Source organism: Rhincodon typus, chromosome 7, assembly GCF_021869965.1.
Source record: "Rhincodon typus isolate 14 chromosome 7, sRhiTyp1.1, whole genome shotgun sequence".
Classification (NCBI taxonomy): domain Eukaryota; kingdom Metazoa; phylum Chordata; class Chondrichthyes; order Orectolobiformes; family Rhincodontidae; genus Rhincodon; species Rhincodon typus.
In genome coordinates, this window is record NC_063338.1 from 62,257,519 (window position 1) to 62,276,601 (window position 19,083).

Below are 19,083 nucleotides of genomic sequence, written 5' to 3' on the forward strand. Positions count from 1 at the left end.
TTCCCTCATCCACCTACTTGCTCACATTTCCAAAAAAATTCTAACTAATTTGTTAGACATGACCTCCTTCTGCCAAAGCCATGCTGATTATCCCTAAGTAATCCATGCCTTTCTAAGTGGGTATTAATTTGCTTCTTCAGAATTTTCTCTAATATTTTCCCTACCACTGACGTGAAACTCACCCGGTCTGTAATATCCTCGTTCAACTCTACCACCCTTCTTGTATGTCAGAAATCACACGACACCAGGCTATTGTTCAACAGGTTTATTTGAAATCACAAGCTTTCGGAGCGCTGCTCCTTCATCAGCATTTTATTTGTTAAGTACAGTATTATAGTAAATTCTTGAAAGTGACCATTTGGTATTGTTAACCATTTTTCACGTGCAAAACTGAAACTTCTTGTGATGGCTTTTCCATGTGAATTGTTTAATTCTTGGTTATTGCATAAACTAGTTAGTGTAACTTATAACTTGTAGTCACCTGTTGCTAATTGTAATGTTTATAAAAGCTTTTTCTCTCCATTCTCCATGCACTGGTCTTTCAGTACTTATTATTAAACCAAAACTCTGCAGAAGAGCAAATACTGTGGATATTGAAGATCTCGAATGAAAACAGAAGGTGCTGGAGAAACTCAGCAGGTTTGGCAGTATCCATTGAGACAGAAAACCAGAGTTAATGTTTCATGGCTCTTCTTTGGAACTTCAGAACTGTTCCAAAGAGGAGTCATTAGGCTCAAAATGTTAGACATATCTCTCTCACGGATGCTATGAGACCTGCTAAATTTCTCCAGCACCTTCTGTTTTATCTTCCAGGAGAGGATGGGGGAAGAAAGTGTCATTCTGCTTTATGCGTAACAATAATGGCTTAGATTATAGTTAGAGTGCCTGTCAAAAGTGCACTCTATAAATCATAAAGTACAATGATCTTCTCTCCCCCATAGGTTAGAAGTGGGGATGTTCACTGATGATTGCGCAATGTTCAGCTCAAATTGTGACTCCTCAGATACTGAAGCCATCCACATTCAAATGCAGCAAGAGCTGGACAATATCCAAATGGCAAGTAACATTCATTCCCATCAAGTACCAGACAATGGCCATCTTTCCAACAAGCGAGAATCCAGCCCTTGCCCCTTGATATTCAATGGTATCGCTGATTCTCCTGCTATCAACATGCTGGCAGTCACCATTGACCATAAACTGAACTGGTCTAGCTCTATAAATACTGTGGCTAAAAGAGCAGGTCTTAGGCTAGAAATCCTGCAGTGAGTGATTCACCTCCTGATACCATCCACCATCTGCAAGGCAAAAGTCAGGAGTGAATGGAATACCCTCCATTTAGCTAGCTGAGTGCAGCTCTAACAACATTGAGGAAGCTAACACCATCCAGGTCAAAGCAGCCTACTTGATTGGCTCCACATCCACAACCACTCAAATTCAACAACAGCAGTGTTTACTAACTCAGTGTTTGAAGTCTGTTCCTGAATTTTCTTTCTGTCTTTCATGGAATGTGGGTAGTAGCTGGAAAGGCCAGCATTTGTCACCTATCCTAATGAATCTTGGGCATCATTTATTTCTTAAATTACTGTAACCATTTGGTTTTGCTCATATTAGGCATCAGTGGAGCAAGTTAATTGCTTGCACTGCTTTTCTTGTGGCAGAACATGTGAAAAATTCAGGCATTGGCTGCCCACCTTAATTTTCCAACCATATCTGAATTTTTACTGTTGCCTGCCAACAGAAGTTCCCTTCTGACAACATGGTTCAATAAAATTACCATGTTCAGTATTAGTATCAGGCATATGTGAAGAAATTTGAGTGAGCTGCATGGCAATGTTTCCTCTAATTAATTCTAAAAAATACACCTCAACTCAATTCTGGAAGAGCACTTGCATTATCTCAACAGTCGTTATCCTAATTCTCTCAACAGTCATGCTCAGAACATCTCAGCGAGTCAGCCAATTTAATGCCAACTAGTAGACAGCTTTATGATATAAACCTAGTCCCAATATAATTGGTTTAAGACCTTCCACATTCATTTTACTCAGAACCTTTCCAGTAAAAGCACAGGTGACAGTATCCAGAAGTCTGAATTGGACTGAAATCCAAATTCCAAGAAGTTAAAACACAGAGTGCAGTAAGCTAAAGTGCTACTTAATTCATAAAGTATTGCAATCTTCAAATCCTATAAAAGATGCAATTCTTAATTTCTTTTAAAATAAATGGTCAGAATTTTCAAAGCTTTTAAATTTTGTTAAATATTAAGACAATAATATTCTCACCTATCTGCCTATCCTTTCATTAACATAGTTCATCTACCTTCAAGCACAATTAGTAAAGTGATTATTGTAATATCACTGCAATATTTCTAGAGATAATGAAATATTAAACACAAGCTGGGGTTATTCTCCAAATTGCAAATTAGCACATATATTTTGGTACTGTGATTTGTTGCCTGATTTCTGCATGAAGATTGTTGATTTTTTTTATCCTAATTGAAAATAGGAAAATTGCAATACAAATGACAGAGCAAGTGCAGTTTTATTGAGTTTGTAAAAATAGTTAATAATAGCAATGCTCAAAAGTGAGAAAGACCTGGAATACTCTCACTTCACAGATACAGACTCAGAGACCAAACAATTTTTTGTAAATGAGGAACTCGTAAGAAAAAGCATCAAGCAAACGAAATAATTCATTCGTCTACTGAATTTGCTGGGGTTGTGATGCTGTACATGTGAAGACCACTAATACCATTGATGAAGAAAAGAAAAGATGAGATGAACGCACACCAATAAGCTAAACTGATGCCTGTGAATGTAATAAAGGTCCGCAACTGAATGGCAAAGACCAGCACGCCAACAGATGTCATGAAGAAAGCCAGGAGAATCAGCCCTGAGCCATATGCCCACTTGCGCCTGGAATAGATATCTTGACAAATCTGAGAGGTGATCAGCATCTCCAAGCCAAACATTGCAAGCACGACAGCACATGTGATGACAATCCTTGTGAAAACAAGAGCTGTATATAATCCATTAATCTCAGCAACACTTAAATCTGTTGTACATTGAGGCTTACTGTCATACTCTACAGTGCAAAAATGCCAGAGTCCAAATAGTTTCCTGTCTGCAAACAGCCAAAAACCTGAGCACACAGAGATGGATGACAGAACAACTGCAATAGTTGTGCAGAGAATTATCAGACTCTTTACAAATGTGTCCAGTGCTGATTTTCCAGCCTTCCAACCTTGGAGCTCTTCTTGTACCTAGAATGAAATTTACACATTATTAGGTGAGAGACATTACTTCAGAATTAAGGTTCAATGAATTTTACATTTTTGCTTTCAGTTGTTAGGCTCCATTCCACCAAGCTTCACACTCAAGTAGTACATTCTGGAACATTTTAATGGCTGCAAAATCTCAAAATCCAATATCTGCAGTGTGTTCACTGAAGGACTGTGAAATAGACCTTTATGGCTACAGGCCCAATTAAGTGGTTCAGATATCATCATGAGCCTTGATAGCAGACCATCAGATGACAGTACAAGACAGTGGCACAATCTTGTGTGGGTACAAACAAATCGTAAACGTTTGAATTTTAAAAGCTTGAAAGGGTCAGGTGTCTCCATTTCATTGTCAGTGTTTTACTGCATGCAATTTGTCATTCCCATTTTAAAATAAAACAATTCACCGATTTTGTGTTCTGTAAAATGATTGATGTTGTAGCGCTGGAAAATGGAATTCTTTCCATTTCTGACACCTAGGGAGTGTTGTTTGTTCCTGGGAATATAGGCTAACTAATGGGCAACCTATCTAGGAGTAGCAGCAGAGAAGCTAATGTTAATGACTGAACAGCAAATCCATTCTCTAAGTTGGATTCTCATTTAAACCTGGCAGGAATGAAAAAAGGAGACAGACAAGGGGAAGTAATATTTTGATCAACGAGAGGGGATCTAATGCTACAGCCTCCAGCATAATGTTCATAGACAGGGAGGTACATTGGCAACGCCAAATGAGAATGTCTAGCTTCTGCTGGGTGAGAGGGTTACAATTCCACCTGCTCAGTTGTTGTTAAGTTTATTTAACTCTATCAAACTGGTAGTCATTACCTGGGGATTCACTTGTGTTCCTATAAATGGGAAAAGACTGAAATTGTGATTGGCCAAGGTAGGACATACATCCACTTGAGCCATCCACTATTTAGTTTGTTCATGTCTCAAGTGTACATTAAACTTCTATTTCCTCCACATCCCCTGATATCCAAACCTAATAAAAATCTTTGGGCAACATGAATTACAGATTTCTATCAGTTTTTGGGTGAATAAATGCTCCCTGTTCTTAGTCCTGAATGGTAAATTTTAAGATGATGTCCCATACCAGTACCAGATTTAGGTATAAGCTAAGTAAATGACACTTTAGGGCCTCACATTATGAGAGACCTTGAAATATGCAAAACAAAAGACATTTCAAGTTTTACAAAACTGATTAGAAGGTAAAGCAGATGCAAAGAAAAGACAAGCTAAAACACGTTTTCATTCTGATATGACAAAAATATATTTACATGTGACAGTCATTATGTGACAAACACATTTATTATTTGGCAACGCAATTATTAAAGTGATAATTATTTGACAATAATTATTATATAATACAGTCCTGCCTAGATATTAAACATGTTTAGAAAGCTTTGAAATACTCCCAGCCTCTATTCAAGAAATGTGGTCTCAGATTCCTACATCTGTCTCAAATTGCTGAAGTGCAATGCAATGACATAAAGCAATACGTTTCTCATAAAGCAATGCCTTCACCTCTGACATTTACATGATCCATTAGATGTTTTCATCACTAAACAAAAGTGCTCATATGACATTTTTAAGATAATAAAAGTTGTTATTAAATTTTGTAAAGTATTTTCTTTTAAAATGTATTTTCTAAAAACTATTAAAGCATGAAAAACACTCCTTTCTCTCCATGACATTAGATAAATATATTATTAAATGTACGCATTGCAATTTTTACTTTTGCTTTAGCTTTACTTGTAAAAATGGAGGATTATGTTCAAAGAATATGTGTGGGGTTTAATTCTCTCATTATAGACAGGCCTGTTAAAAAATGAAGAGAACATTTGAAAGTGGCTGCCAGAACAGAAAAAAAAACAGGCAGCAACTTGAAGGGAAGCTAAAGCAATTACTGAACATTGACTGTTATTTCAGTATAATAAAAGGTAGAAATGCATAATCAAGTGAATTAGCCAGGCCCACATCATCCACCCCTTCTACTTGGATAGATGATACAAATGTGTATGTGACTCCTGCACCTGACAAGGTTACCAAGCCTGAATTACCAAATAAATGAAACAGATAAACAACGCCTAAAGATCTTGGTTTCCAGGGTATCTTGAGTAAGCGTGTTATTTCATTTTCGTTACAGAAAGATCCCTCGGAGTGCCAACATTGGAATGGCCCATTTCAGAAATCAAAGTGACCATTCAAAGACCAAATTAGATAGTGGTCAAAAGGATTATTTTATTTAACAAAGATTAATGTCAAAAAATACACTCATGAGTGGCTAGTCTACTCTCCAACAACAGGACATTTTAGGTTTATTGTTTTGACTGCAAGTACTTCTTAACATTATCAACAGCACTCACTAGAGATGGGTTTAATGACTGACGAAATCCTGTTGGAATTCAAAATCCTGAGAACTCTGAGGAACATGAAAAAGCATTGCTTACATATTTGATCAGGTTAACCTTGGATTCAAATCTGGAGAAACGGTTGAAAAGGAGCAAAAGTACTGGAGCCATGGTTGAAAATGTTGTTGCATTGGTGTGTACATGAGCAAAACGTGGACCAGCTTTTTGGAATGTTAATAAAAAGTCTGGCTTGCCACATAATGGGAACGTTCTGGGCTTGTTATAACTCATTGCTAAGTTTGACCCATTTTTTGCTAACCATATGCATGGGACAGCATGGTGGGTCAGTGATTGGCACTGCTGTGTCAGTGCCAGGGACCCAGCCTTAGGGGCCTGTCAGTGTGGAGTTTGAGAGATAGTAGGAACTGCAGATGCTGGAGAATCTGAGATAACAAGGTGTAGAGCTGGATGAACACAGCAGGCCAAGCAGCATCAGAGGAGCAGGAAAGCTGACGTTTCGGGCCTAAACCCTTCTTCAGAAATGGGGGAGGAGAAGGGGGTTCTGAAATAAATAGGAAGAGAGGGGGAGGTGGATAGAAGATGAATAGAGGAGAATATAGGTGGAGAGGAGACAGACAGGTCAAAGAGGCAGTTTCAAGGCCGAAGAGATTACGAGAGAGTTGCAGTGGGAGAGAGATCCACTTCGGTTTTTCCGGAGGGAGGAGGGTAACTTCTTCAGGGTAGGCATCCTTAGAAGAGGCTTTGCAGTGGGGTTAAAATTGTTTCAGAGATAGTAGGAACTGCAGATGCTGTTTGCGCAGGTTTTTGCTGAGCACTCCAGTTTCCTCCTGCAGTACAAAGGTGAGGTGCATTAGCTATGGTAAATTGTACAAAGGTCCTGTAGGGAAGGAAACTACCATCCTTACCTGGTCTGGCCTACATGTGACTCCAGACCCACAGCAGTGCGGTTGCCTCTTAACTACCCTTTGGCCAATTAGTGATGGGCAATAAATGCCGCCTAGCCAGCAATACCCTCACCCCTGAATGAATAAAGGAAAGACATGCAGACAATGTGGGTGAACCGTGGTAAATGCAAGGTTACAGGGGTCTGGGTGGGATGCTCTTCAGAGGGTTAGTGCAGACTCAATGGGGCTGAATGATCTCTTTCCACACTGTAGGAATTCTATGATATGGAATGCTATGGGGAACTGCAAAGCCTTCTTGCCTCTTTTTTAAAAATGTGATGTGGAGGTGCCAATGTTGGATTGGGATGGACAAAGTCAGAAGTCACACGATATCAGGTTATAATCCAACAGGCTTATTTGAAATCACAAGCTTTTGAAGAACTGGTCCTTTGTCAGGTGAAGTGACTGACGAAGGAGCAGCACTCGGAAAACTTGTGATTTCAAATAAACCTGTTGGACTGTAGCCTGAAGTCGTGTGACTTCAAAAATGTGCTCATCCAGTTTATGGCTAAAAAAGATTATCTATTTCTGGATGTCTTGAGAAAAACTGGATGTGTCAGTTTGTCAGATCTTTCACATGTTGATCAACCACATTTTTGAAAGATATGTCTGACCTAATGGTGATTTTCCTCTTTAATGCTTTCTAACTTTCCTCGAATTAGAAACATAATGGTGAATGTGTGGGCAACACAGTATCAGATTGCCTAAGCAATGACTACAAAGTTAACGTCAGTCAGTGCAGAGAATACAATAATGCAGCGAACATGGCAGGAATCGAAACAGCATGCAGCAAAACATTGAAGGGAAAAATCAGTATGGTATATAAATTCAATATGCTGGGCATTCATTGAATCTTGTTGGCCCTGCTGCACTGATCATTGTCAAGACCAGTGAACGTACTTAATGTTAATTCTTCTCTCTCTTCACAAAACTCTGGCGAGTACTCAAATCAATTTTTAGTCCTGATTCCACTGTACAAAACATCTCTTGAACAACAGGTGCGAAGCACATGCAAAGGTTACTTCAGGCATAGCGGAGAGTTACAGTTTAATTGCTGATGCTCTTACTCATCTTCATACTAATGACAATGAAAAAGGTGACACAAGGAAAGAAGCTGGCATTCTGCAGGAGAAAATTTATGGAATTAGAGACAGTGTTCATGTTGAAACCTTGGAATTATTTGTTAAATCAGTTCCACAAAAGCAGCAAGGCCATAAAGGATGCACAGATGGCCCTCAGCGTGTATGCAAGCCTTTACATTATCTTATTTCTTGAAAGAAGCCAGAGAAAGATATGATGGAGTCGAACTCCAAGCAAAAGGAAACCTTTCTGAAGTAGACTACAAATGTGTGAAGAAAAAGAATGAGAAAAAGGCAATAATAATAATGCACCTGATGTTAATGAAATGCTTTCCCCAACAGACAAGGTCAAATGAAATCCTTTATTCTGATGATGAATTGCTTTAAGCTAGATGGTGTCAAGCATCTTGCATGCTATTGAAGCTACGCTTATTCCATCACACTTCTGACTTGTACTTTGTAGATGGTGGACAGGCAATGGGGAGGTAGCAATTAAACTCACTGCAGGATTCCTAGTCTCTGACCTGCTCTTGTAGACAGTATTTATTTGGATTGTCCAGTCCAGTTTCTTTTCAATAGTAACCACCAGTATGTTGATAATGGGGGATTCTGCCACAGTGATGCTAGTGAGTGTCAAGGAGCAATAGTTAGATTCTATTTTGTTGGAGACAGTCATTGTTTGGGACTTGTGTGGTGTGAATGCTTCTTGCCACTTATCAGTCCAGGTCTTGAGATTGTCCGAGCACACACAGATACCTTCATTATTTCAGGACAGCGGGCAGACTTTCAAAGCTGGACTGTCAATATGAGGCCTCCAGTAACAAGCGAGCTGCAGCTTCCTGTCACAGGTAATGGACAGAGTTGATTCCTCTATATTCCCCAGAATGGTTCAGGTTCAGGTTCAGGTTCAGGATTGTGCCAAAAAACTCACGTGCCAGTTGACAGCATAACATTATGTGCCTGCCCAACTCTACTATAAGACTCGATGGCAGGGTGAAAATTCTACCCTCATTATTATTACGGTGAATTATTATTACAGAATTATTACGGTGCAGAATTATCAGTGTACTAGTCAGAAATTGGGAAAGTGTAGACTACCAGTGAGAAATTTGGTTATTGTGAACTCGCAATACATTGAAGTGCATGATTAGTGATGGAAGCATGCAGCACATGCAAAATTGTACTGTCTCTTATCTCAATAGGATAATCTGGCAGGGCTCTTTTTACTGTCAACTGGCAGCTTTTCAGCTATTGGGTTGGTGGGAATAGGATGTCAGTGATTTCTTTTAAAGGCATTGATATAGTGAGTGGATTTACTTTTAGAACAAGAATGATGGAAACCAAATATGCTGAAGGAAGGTTTCCCAACCCAGGACGTCATCAAGAAGAGATAGCTGACTTTTGCTCCTGATGACAGAGAAGTGACTAGGTAAGTGGCACAACAACATGAGCTGAGATGACAGAACAGAAGAATGCTATCTGCACTATGCACAGAAGTCAGATGATAATGATGAATTCCTAATGAACCTCCTGAATTACACCTAGAAACTCCTGCCTTTGCAGTTCCACCATCTTCCCCACTAAGGTCTCCTTCATGAATTGAATTCAATAAAAAAAAGTCTAACGATGATCGTGAAACCATTCTTAATTGTCGCAAAAAATACCCATTTAGTTCACTGACATCCTTTAGTGCAGAAAACTGTTGTCCTTATTTGGTCTCGATTACGAGTGACTCCAGACCCTCAGGTGACTCTGAACTGCCCTCTGGGCCTTTAAGGATGAGCAATAAACGCTGGCCTAGCCAGCGATACCCACATCCTGTGAATGATTTTTTTTTAAAACTGATCACATAAGAATGAACGTTGTCTTGGCCAGAGAGGTACAAACTAAATGTTACTTAGAAACTACCTTGCTAGGTAAAACTAATTCATCCAAGAACCCCATCACATGACAAACTTCTGACCTTTGAAGGGAAAGAAAAGGTTTAACTGTACATTTTTATAGTCTTGTTTCAGGTTGGTAGAGATCAGTTTGCTGTTTACATCGAGTCAGTCTGCTAAGAATCAAACTGGGAACTCCAGGCTTAGCTAAGCCTGCATCTAGTCTAAATCTTCAACTAATAACACTTGAAGGAAAGTGACAAACAGTGGAAAATAAAATAACAACTTTACTGCACTAAGCCTTTGTCAACTTCGAAAAGAATTCCACAACTTCAGCCAACTGTAGCCACCTGAATTTGAATGTCAATTGAAAAGACTACTTCACTGGACACTGACCTTCTGGACTCAGTCAAAAATCAATTGAACTATTGACTATATTGCCAAGCTATCCTTAAATTGTAACCTCTTTCATGTTCTTTCTTTCTTGTATGCTTGTATATGTGTCAATCATTCTCTGGGTTTGAAAGTATGAAGGAAAAGGTATATCTTTGTTTTAAGATGTAAAGAGTTTTCATTAATTTTAAAATTAGACTTCATAGAGGGCTCTGGAAGACATTTCTTTGGAAATAGGCTGTGGCATGTTAGGAGAAATGAAAAATTACCTCTGCTTAAGGTCAGAAGAGGAGAATAGAAATGTTCAACTCCCTGCTGTGCATAATATGTGGGCAAAACGGGATTGAACCCAGCAGAGAGATGCCAAGGGAGCAGGATACTCTTGGAACCAGTGAGTGGAGTGAGAGATCATAGGATCAGTCAGACAGACAGTCTTCGTTGAAGGGAAGCGGGTGCTGTTGAGGGCAGGTGGAGGTTCTATAGGACAGCCAGTGACACCAACAGCCCTGTCTGTGAGCCACAGAATGCCTGACTTAATAGATCCACAACCTGAGCCCACAAGGAGGTGGTCAATGTTCACAAGACAGCTCCCCAATGGGCAGAAGGTCTACCCACTGCTGGTAAAATGCTGGTGATGTGGTATTGATTCAGATGACCACTCCTGTAACATTTTATTGTCACCTCTACTAGATTGTGGTACTGAATGAGGATTGTTTAAGGTAGTTTGCTGCCTCTAATCTTCTTTTGTCTTTGTTTTATCTCGGGCCTATCTAATCATGAGTGGTAGAGTATGCACCAGCAAAGAGAGGATATGCAGAAGAGGCACGGTCTTTGAATAACAAATTTATTCCACAAAAGCAACAAGTACAACCACATTTGGTCAGGCACAATTATTAGGACCTTAAGCAGCTGGTACAGATATAACTGCTCCCTTCAAAAGCTACAGCAGCATTAATTGCCTCCACCCGAAGACTGTAACATCTTTAGAATCAATGGAGTTAATGCAACATGAACAGTAACCTTGTTCAGAACCATAACCTTATAGAACAAGTGGCAATGGGCAACATTTAATGGGGCTTGCAGGTCAGAACACAGATGCTACCAAAGAGCTGAAATGGCTTGCGCAATTTTATCAAACCTTGCCTCACCTCTTGGAAGCCTGTAAAATGCTGGCAGTTGTCACCTTTTTAGGCAATGTATTGAAATGGAAAGGTATCAGGTTCCTTTACAGTTTAAGCCTCAACGTTAGAATCTGTATTCATCACCCAAAAGGGGAGGTGATGGCCTAGTGATACTATTGCTAGACTATTCATCCAGAGACCTTAGGAATGCTCTTGGGACCCAGGTTCACATCCTGCCATGGCAGATGGTGGAAGTTGAATTGCAAAAAATATCAAGAATTATAAGTCTAATGATGGCCATAAAATCATTGTCAAATGTCAGGAAAAAAAAACATTTGGCACATGAATGTCCTTTCAGGAAGGAAACTGCCATCTTTATCTGGTCTGGCCTCCACATGACTCCAGACCCACAGCAATGTAGTTGACACTTAACTGTCCTCTGGGCAATTAGGAATAGGTAATAAATGTTGGACTGACCAGTGATGCCTACATCCAGTGAACAAATTTTAAAAAAAATCTGCCCAGCTTTTATGCTATTTTTCCTTCACTGACAGTTTTAAACAACTTACCCTGCAGACATTAACAAATACCAGCAATTCCCTTATATGACTGATGTCTTAGGAAACATGCTCCAACAGTTCGGGAATGAAAACTTTCACAGTTACATTGGCATTCATCCATCACAAATATCCAAGGTAAGAAATCAATCTCACCTAGTTGACATGAAGTGTGAATATCAATAACAGTTCAAGCTGGAATTTGAAAACACATTCTTATTTATCTTCTGGTATTGTTTCTTTTGGCAATGTGGAAATTTAATACATTTGCATTAGGAATATGGTAGATGATGTGGAAAGGAAGCAAAGTGGTCAAAAGATAATAATGACATTATGTGTGAAGCTGCATGAGACTGTTGATGCAGAAATGGTATTTTAACTGGAGTAGTAAATTAGGAATTTTTCACAGCCATGAATCAGTGGTCAACACTGACAACTCTGGGATGTGTTTTGAATTCCCCTAAGATTCATACAGTGAAAGTGTCTCTCTGCTGACTATAAGGACCTTTGAGAACTGGGTTTGTTAAATTCTAATGTATCTGTTCCTGTGTGCGTGGCCATGATAACAACTAACCACAAAAATACAAGTTAGCAATCTCAGACATGGAAACAAAGTTTGGGGTGGACAATTGGAGTGTTTCAAATCATGCAACCTGTATTCAGGTTTTGAACGTTATGGTTGAATGTTAAATTCTACAGGCTGTGGTAGACTTAGTTTTATACTATGCCTCTCCACTGTCAGTATTCTGCAGGGACCATTCCTTCCTTGATATCCTGGTTCCTTCCTCCATCATTCCTAACACTTCCTCACTTCCCTATGGCACCTTCTTATGCAATCACAGATATAACACTTGCCCATTTAGCTCCTCCCTACTCAATGTCCAAGGTCCCTAACACACTTTCCAGGTGAAGCAGTGTTTCACATGTACTTTTTTCAACCTAGTCTACTGATTTGGTCCTCTCATTGCTGTCTCCTTTGCACTGGCAACACCAAAAACACCTTCACTCTGTCCGTTGGATTGATCCTGACCTCCTAGTTTCTTGCCATTTCAATAAACCACCTTGTTATCATGCCAACATTTCTGTCCTGGGCTTGCTGCAACGTTCCAATAAAGTGTAACACAAGCTTAAGGAACATGACCTCATTTTCTGCTTAGGCACTTTACAGCCTCAAGATCTCAATATTGAATTCCATTACTTCAGAAACTGACCACATGATGTCTATTCTCCATATTTTTTATATTCTTCCCACCATCCCCTACAGCCATGACTTGTTTATGTCTTGATTACTTTGCTCTTTTCAGTTCTGAAGAAGACTCATATCAAATTCAAAAGGTTAACTCTGCTTCTCTCTGTACAGTTGCTACCAGGCCAGCTAGCTTCTCCAGCATTCTCTGCGTTTGTTTCAGATTTCCAGGATCTGCAGAATTTAGCTGCTATTTATGTTATGCATATACAAAGTATATACATTAGAAAATGAAAGGTAAATGCATAATTTCCATGCACATTTCTAGAAATCTGTACATTCTACTGCTGAAAATCTTTAATTATTCTTTTTATTTTTCAATGCGTGCTTTAGTTGCAACTTATCAGTTTACTTAAATTAATAATGAAAGCAGGTAGAGTGACAGGTTTTAAATTAAACTCAAATTTCTAGACATATAAATACTAGGTCTGAAAACTTTGGAGCTAAGCTTACGCAGTTTGCATTCATGCTTGGGATGGAAAAAGTACACTATGGATCAGATTCTGGACCTGATCAAGATTGGGTCATATTTACATTGGCCTTTAGATTATAGGTGGAGACACTGAAAGACAATTTAGGCAGGCTCATCATAAAGCAGACTATTACAAACCAGTTAATTGCATTATTTTATCCATTGTAACAAAGTTAACATGTTTCAAAGATCCAAATTAAGGGCGAATTTATGCTTTGCATTGGCTGTTTCTTGGGCTCTTAGTCAGGATTCGAAATGTGGCAATGTGGAAAATCCTTCACATTTAAGCAGACATGATTATTTAGATTTGGAAAGCATTCAGGGCAGTATTTCCAACTAATTTGCTTTGGCAGCAGAGATTGGGGCCTCCGAACTGAAACATCTTTCATTTTATTTGCTGTTACTTTGGGTTGGCTTCTAGACTCTATATTGAATGCTTGAATAATGAAGGTAGATAGATTAAGTCTTTGCAGAGTTTTCATCACTATGAAGTACTGAGGATGCAATTGTCATTATAACAAAGCTGTCAGAAGTCCAAAGATTAACGACTTTATTTTTATATATCAGGTAAGCAGAAATAGGAGTTCCTCTCCTGCTTCACAAAATTTAATCTGAATTGTCAGTGTGTTGGGATGTCCCCAAGCAAGCTCAACCCTCCACATATAACCTGTTACCAGCGAAGATGACCCAATGTTAGATAGCTTGAATCCAGTGAGGTGACTCAGGGTGGTGGTTTCTTGCCTAGTAGTTCACTGGATCAATATAAACAAGGTCAGAACCCTGAAAATGATGGTGAAGCTTCAACACTTGTACATACGGCTGCCCGGCTCACTTCATTGATGAGCTGATAACATAGTGAAACAGTTGATTATCAATCTGTAAGTCTTTCCAACACAGCAATGGAGGTCAGCAAGTGTGAAAGTATTTCCTGTTCAGCAAGCACCATGTGGTAGCTGTAGCACAATAGCCTCCTCATGTTAAAAGACTCCACATGGCAGGTTCTTGCCATGAGCAAGTATCATCCAAATTCTGGGGAAAAATGGATCCTTGCATGCGTAGACACACAGGTCAGCTGTCCAAATGTCACAACCAACTCTCTGAATACTAGTCAGACCACAGCTAGAGTGCTGTGTAAACGCTGGTCATTGCATTACAGGGTGAATGTGACTGCACTTGACAGGTATGGAACAGACTTACAAAGGATGTTCCCTAGAATGGAGAATTTTAAATAAGAGTAACGATTAGACAGGCTGGGGTTGTTTTTCTTAGAACAGTGGAGGGTGAAGGGAGATCTAATAGAAACGTATAAAATGATGAGAAGTCTAGATGAAATGTATTACTGTATTACTGACAGATAAAAGAGGGAAGAACAGAAGATTTTCTTAGAATAAATACTGGAATCAATTGCAAATAGATGCACTCCTGTTGTTTTAATTACTAATTCAAAATGTTCCATTTAATTTTCAATTATCAACCTAATCTCCACCTGACTACCCTACAAAAAAAGATAGCATCTACATGGATTACAATATGCTAACCAAAAATTTAATTTGGTACAATGGTAGACTATGCCCTTATGTGTCCTTAGATAGTGCTACAGAGTACTCATGAACAAATTTTATTATGTTATGGTGATCCTGAACATTTAGATGTTTATAAGTTGATTTGCAAACATTTTTGAGTAAACACATGTAAATGAGTGATCTTTCTATTTTTATTTTGCACACTAAAGAGAGCTGGTGGGAGGAAAAGATAGATAAAATGTTTTTGAGACATCACATGGTACGTGTGGGTGGAAAAGGGACTAATTTGAACCAGCTCAAACATGCTAATTGTTTGCAGCATAACCATTTCTAGCATTGAACAATTAACATTATATGGGAATGAAATAAAACATTCAGCTTTGAGTTAAATCATAATTGGGTTTCCATGTCTCATTCAAACATTAAATTTATTCCAATCAAGTTTTACTAATTTTAGTTAAATTTGGTAAGCTGTATGTTTCACTTTAAAGGTTTCCAGTAGGTGGCACAATTTGCTACAGAAAAATAAATCACCGTTGCAAAACAGCAAATGCAATATAGTTATTCTGCAAAACACAGCCAGCACAATTTGTATAAGGTGGCAGAGCAAAGACTTGCAAATCACATTGACAATGAATTTTGCAATTCTGATTGGGTCTGTTTGAAATGTCTTTCATTTGTTCTGTGGTAAAAGCTAATTTGTGGATGGTTAATCAACGTGGCTAACTGCAGAGCAAATAACCTACATAATTGTCAGATGGGTATTCATACTTTCTGAATCAATTATCAATTTAATTACACCTACTTTAACTTTCTTATCTTAGTCCATGTGTTACCCTGGTAGGTTTCTTTTCCCCAGTTGTTGTTCCGGAACAGCATCATCTGAAAACAGAGGGTGGAATTTTCCCCTGCCTGGAGTGGAGACAGTGATGGCAAGATAGGGTTGGGTACATTGGTGAGAATGAAAAAAAAATGGAATCTCAACATTCAGGAAAAGATATTCTGATTTTTCCCTTAAGCTTTAAACAGTGACTTCAGATTCTCACGACTGAGGGGCAAATAGATTACTAGCCCTACTGGCCTCATATAGAAACCAGTTCCAACTCTCCTCTCCTTCCCAGAGAAACTATGAGTTATATCAATGTAATATGTGCAGCATTTGTCAACAGTTTATGTGCAAACATTGCATGAGCCCCAACAAATTAACCATGCCTGAAAATCAAAGGGTAGCACTACTTAGTTGGGACAAGCAGGACTCCTTTCTACAAAAATAAAAAAATTCGCTTGCTAGGCCAGCATTCATTGAATATCCTTTATAGCCCAGAGTCACGCACATCGCTGTGGGTGTGGAATCATATGCAAGTCAGATCAGGTAAGGATGACAGACTTACTTTCCTCAAAGACACTAGTGAACCAGATAGGTTTGAAGAACAAGCGATATTGATTGCAAAGTCACAATTAGGCTGGTTTTCTATTCCAAACATTTATTGAATTTAAATTTCACAATCACTCTGGGATTTGAACCCAAGTTCCTAGAACATGAGCTTGGGACTCTGAGTCATTACTGCAGTACCACGATACAACAAAGCCTCCCACTGTCAGTCAGGGGCAGCTACCACAGTTAGCCCAGAGGCTTGTCTGATTCTTGTCCAGGCGGTTGACCATGATTAGTCAGGCACTTGGTCCTACCAGAGTCAGGGAATTGGTGTTGTCACAGTCCAGGAATTGGGCCGTGGTCAGTCCTACAAGTCAAATACAACCAGCCCAGGGATAACAGGTACATCTCTGGGAAGACTGTGGAGACATCAGCCTGGAAGCTGGGCAAGACTTCCCAAGGAAGGTCAATGTCATCTCACAACAAAGATCTGTGGGCTATGTAATCTTGTGCAAATGTATGTTGCACAACCAAAGAGTTTATGCTACATTGAGAGAACTGAATTCTGTTGGTAAGGCAACATGATAGAAGCAGCCCCCTTACCCCACTACAAAGGAAAGACAAACTGCCACATCCCATGAAAGAAAGAGAAAAGGGTCACAATTACTCTGAATTTTCATGCCAGTGCCACATTTCAAGGAACAACTGCGGACCTCTGTGGTAATCTTCAATCCAGGAATGGGACATCACCAATACCACTTTGTTCCTTAATCACAGCTGCTCCTGTCATGGGGAGAATAAGAAGAGTCAAGCAACTTAGGCAGTGTAATTCTCCACCATCACTGGATTCTCCCAGGTGAAGTGTGCTATAGACCATATCCACATTGCATAACGAGGACTCGACAGAGAGTCTGTCAACAGAAGTCTTCCACTCCATCAATGTTCAAATTATTTGTGACCATTGGTGCCAGATTTTGGAAGTCTGTGCCAGTTATCCTGAGAGCTGCTATGACTCTTACATTCTGGAAAACTCCCAGGTTCCTGCATCTTTCCAGGTTTGCTACACATTGATTGGGGGACAAAGTAGACCTTTACTAAATTTCATAATTTATTATAAAACATAGCCTAGTACCTATTTAAAGTTTAAACATGACACTTCATCTAATCTTATTGAGCCTTCAGATGTTTGTATCTAATCATCAGAATCAGAGGAGCTAAGCTCCTGAATATTTATTAGCCAAACTATGAAGCTATCAATTAGGATCTAACTCACAGACAGACCACAGGACATCAGTTATTCTGTCATCAGTCGAAAACATTTCAATTTTCTTCTTTCAGTTTCTCCCAGTTTTTCTTGGGGTCACCACAATGCTGAGTTGATCATCTTCTCCCATCTCTTCCAGTCAATCACCTGTTATTCTCCTAGTCCTGCTATGTTTCAGTTTCTCAATACTACAGCCTTCCATCTGGTCTTAGGCCTTCCTCTTCTCCCTCTTCCTGGGAATCCCATTGTCATCAGTTGCCTGATTTCATTTCCTCTCTGTCAGATCCAAGATGGCGGCAGAGCAGGACTCTTCACCCGGAGATCGTCTGCACCATCCATTTCTTTTGTTTTTCTTTTCATTTTGTTTTTTTTTTCCATCTTTCTCAGCAATGTCCTGAACTCACAGCCTCAAATGTGGCTTGGCATGGCAGTCTTCCAGTGGTCCTGCATGGTAGTCTCCCAGCGGCCCAGCTTGGACTTCTGGTCTCGAGATGATGCCAGAGCAGACCCCGGCCTCGAGAGCCTCAAGGTGAAACCTAGCACAGTCTGGAGTCAAGGCTTGGTGCAGACTGGGTTGGAGGAACTGTTATTCTGAACTTTTTATTTCTTTATTTTTCTAATTTAGTTCTCTGATTTGTAATGCTGGACTTTTTACTTCTCTGTGTTTCTAATATTTTCCCCATATGAATTTGTACTGAAGAATCTGTACCTAGGGACCTTTGTACCTAAGATGGTGCCATAAGTGGCGACTTGTAAACTTTTCACTCGACTCAAATGAGTACGTGACAATAAAGCTAATTCTAAAATTCTCTACGCAGCATATGATGATACCATTTCAAACTCATCTTGACTACTTTCTTGATGCTCTGACAGACTTCACTGATCCCCAGATGTACTTGTTCCTAATCTTGTCCTTTTGCATTATTCCACACATCCATCTCAGCACCCACATCTCTTTAGTACCAAGCATTATTCCTCTCTTTTTGATGATGTGCAGGTCAATTCTTCCTTTCGGTGATAGAAACGTACCCCACAACACTCCACTGCATGTCTTGCAACTACTCCAACCACAATTATCTGTTCCTTAATTTCCATTTTTATACTTGCATCTCCTGCCACCACTGAACCCAATTACTTGAAGCTACTTACTTTCTCGACGTTTTCCTCCATAACCTTCATGCCTTCACTTTGGTCTTTTGTTTTCCCTAGGATCAAACTGACAGTGTTCTTCAGATATTCAGTCATATTCTGATCATCTCCTCCACATAGCTCAATGTTACCTGCAAATATCAAAGAAAAGGGAGACACTCAAGATTGCCTTAACTACCCAGGAATTAAATTCCTACCACATCATCAAATATGGTACAGAATCATGGACAGAACACAATTTGGTTTCATGACAAGAAGAAACACCACTGATGTATTTTTTAGTTTGAAGCAAGCGGTGGAGAAATATTGAAAGTCCAATGCAGCATGAAGACTTTATTCATTAGTCGAGAAAAGGTTTATGACTAAGTGTCTAAGGGGGTAGGCATCCAAGAGAGATTTTATAATTCATAGAGACTCTGAGAAGTATATAC

The 19,083-nt window shown here is 39.3% G+C and overlaps 1 protein-coding gene across 1 annotated transcript in view; it reads right to left on the reverse strand.

Annotated features, from left to right (window-relative positions):
- Positions 1–250: 250 nt before the first annotated feature.
- Positions 251–19,083, reverse strand: part of tmem37 (transmembrane protein 37) — a 35,519-nt gene continuing 16,686 nt past the window's right edge. Inside the window, exon 2 of the mRNA XM_048598855.1 lies at positions 251–3,259. Coding sequence (XP_048454812.1) covers positions 2,690–3,259 — 570 coding nt within the window. The 3' untranslated portion in view covers positions 251–2,689. The remainder of the gene's footprint in view (positions 3,260–19,083) is intronic.